A 2,249-nucleotide genomic window follows, 5' to 3' on the forward strand; every position below is an offset into this window, starting at 1 on the left:
TATAAGAAGTTTGTTCTACTATATAAACTGTAACATATAAGAAGTTTGTTCTACTACATAAACTATAACATATAAGAAGTTTGTTCTACTATATAAACTGTAACATATAAGAAGTTTGTTCTGCTGTATAAACTATAACATATAAGAAGTTTGTTCTACTATATATACTGTAACATATTAGAAGTTTGTTCCCATGTTAATAAACTATAACATATAAGAAGTTTGTTCTACTATACAAACTATAACATATAAGAAGTTTGTTCTACTATACAAACTGTAACATATAAAAAGTTTGTTCTACTATATAAACTGTAACATATAAGAAGTTTGTTCTGCTGTATAAACTATAACATATAAGAAGTTTGTTCTACTATACAAACTGTAACATATAAGAAGTTTGTTCTACTATATAAACTGTAACATATAAGAAGTTTGTTCTACTATATAAACTGTAACATATAAGAAGTTTGTTCTGCTGTATAAACTATAACATATAAGAAGTTTGTTCTACTATACAAACTGTAACATATAAGAAGTTTGTTCTACTAAATAAACTATAACATATCAGAAGTTTGTTCTACAATATAAACTATAAGATATAAGAAGTTTGTTCTACTATATAAACTGTAACATGTAAGAAGTTTGTTCTACTATATAAACTATAACATATAAGAAGTTTGTTCTGCTGTATAAACTATAACATATAAGAAGTTTGTTCTACTATATAAACTATAACATATAAGAAGTTTGTTCTACTATATAGACTATAACACATCAGAAATTTGTTCTACTATATAAACTGTAACATATCAGAAGTTTGTTCTACTATATAAACTATAAGATATAAGAAGTTTGTTCTACTATATAAACTATAACATATAAGAAGTTTGTTCTACTATATAAACTGTAACATATAAGAAGTTTGTTCTGCTATATAAACTATAACATATAAGAAGTTTGTTTTGCTATATAAACTATAACACATAATAAGTTTGTTCTACTATATAAACTATAACAAATAATAAGTTTGTTCTACTATAAAACATATAACATGTATGATGTTTGTTCTACTATGAAAAATATAACACATAAGAAGTTTGTTCTACTATATAAACTGTAACATATAAGAAGTTTGTACTACTATATAAACTGTAACATATAAGAAGTTTGTTCTGCTGTATAAACTATAACATATAAGAAGTTTGTTCTACTATACAAACTGTAACATATAAGAAGTTTGTTCTACTATATAAACTGTAACATATAAGAAGTTTGTTTTACTATATAAACTGTAACATATAAGAAGTTTGTTCTACTATACAAACTATAACATATAAGAAGTTTGTTCTACTATACAAACTGTAACATATAAGAAGTTTGTTCTACTATATAAACTGTAACATATAAGAAGTTTGTTCTACTACATAAACTGTAACATATAAGAAGTTTGTCCTACTATATAAACTATAAGATATAAGAAGTTTGTTCTACTATATAAACTATAAGATATAAGAAGTTTGTTCTACTACATAAACTATAAGATATAAGAAGTTTGTTCGCCTGTATAAACTATAAGATATAAAAAGTTTGTTCTACTATATAAACCATAACATATAAGAAGTTTGTTCTACTATATAAACTATAAGATATAAGAAGTTTGTTCTACTATATAAACTATAACACATCAGAAATTTGTTCTACTATATAAACTGTAACATATCAGAAGTTTGTTCTACTATATAAACTATAACATATAAGAAGTTTGTTCCCTTTCCTTTGTTAGAATGATATTTATGAATGGTCACGTGACCACCGAGTGCATCACAAGTTTTCCGAAACCAACGCTGATCCTCACGACATTAACCGAGGATTATTCTTTGCTCACATGGGATGGCTAATGAGAAGAAAGCATCCGAATGTCATAAAAAAGGGGAAAACTGTAGACTGTAGTGACCTCCTTGAAGACCCTGTGGTACGGTTTCAGCGACGGTAAGTCTCTTTACAAAACTCTCCTGGAAGAGCCTGATAATAGTCTTACTCAAGGTTTTCTGGTCTGATGAAACACACTTCTTATGAGGGAGGAGCAAGTCTTTTCATAGTATATTCGTTATACACTGTTTTTTTGAGCTTCCCAGATATATTCTAGTAAATAGTCTGTTTCCTAATAAAAAATTGTTATTAGAAATCATTTCTCAGCTTATCTCCAAATTTATGCGAAAACACAATGACTAATTAAGATGGATATGAAG

The 2,249-nt window shown here is 26.3% G+C and overlaps 1 protein-coding gene across 2 annotated transcripts in view; it reads left to right on the forward strand.

The window, feature by feature from the left end:
- Positions 1 to 2,249, forward strand: part of LOC106472050 (stearoyl-CoA desaturase 5-like) — a 28,139-nt gene that overhangs the window by 23,643 nt on the left and 2,247 nt on the right. For both annotated transcript variants that reach the window (XM_013932681.2, XM_013932680.2), the window contains one exon: positions 1,784 to 1,989. In XM_013932681.2, the coding sequence (XP_013788135.1) occupies positions 1,784 to 1,989 (206 nt within the window). The remainder of the gene's footprint in view (positions 1 to 1,783; positions 1,990 to 2,249) is intronic.

The sequence above is a fragment of the Limulus polyphemus genome, unplaced genomic scaffold (assembly GCF_000517525.1).
Source record: "Limulus polyphemus unplaced genomic scaffold, Limulus_polyphemus-2.1.2 Scaffold5046, whole genome shotgun sequence".
NCBI classification, from domain to species: Eukaryota; Metazoa; Arthropoda; class Merostomata; order Xiphosura; family Limulidae; genus Limulus; species Limulus polyphemus.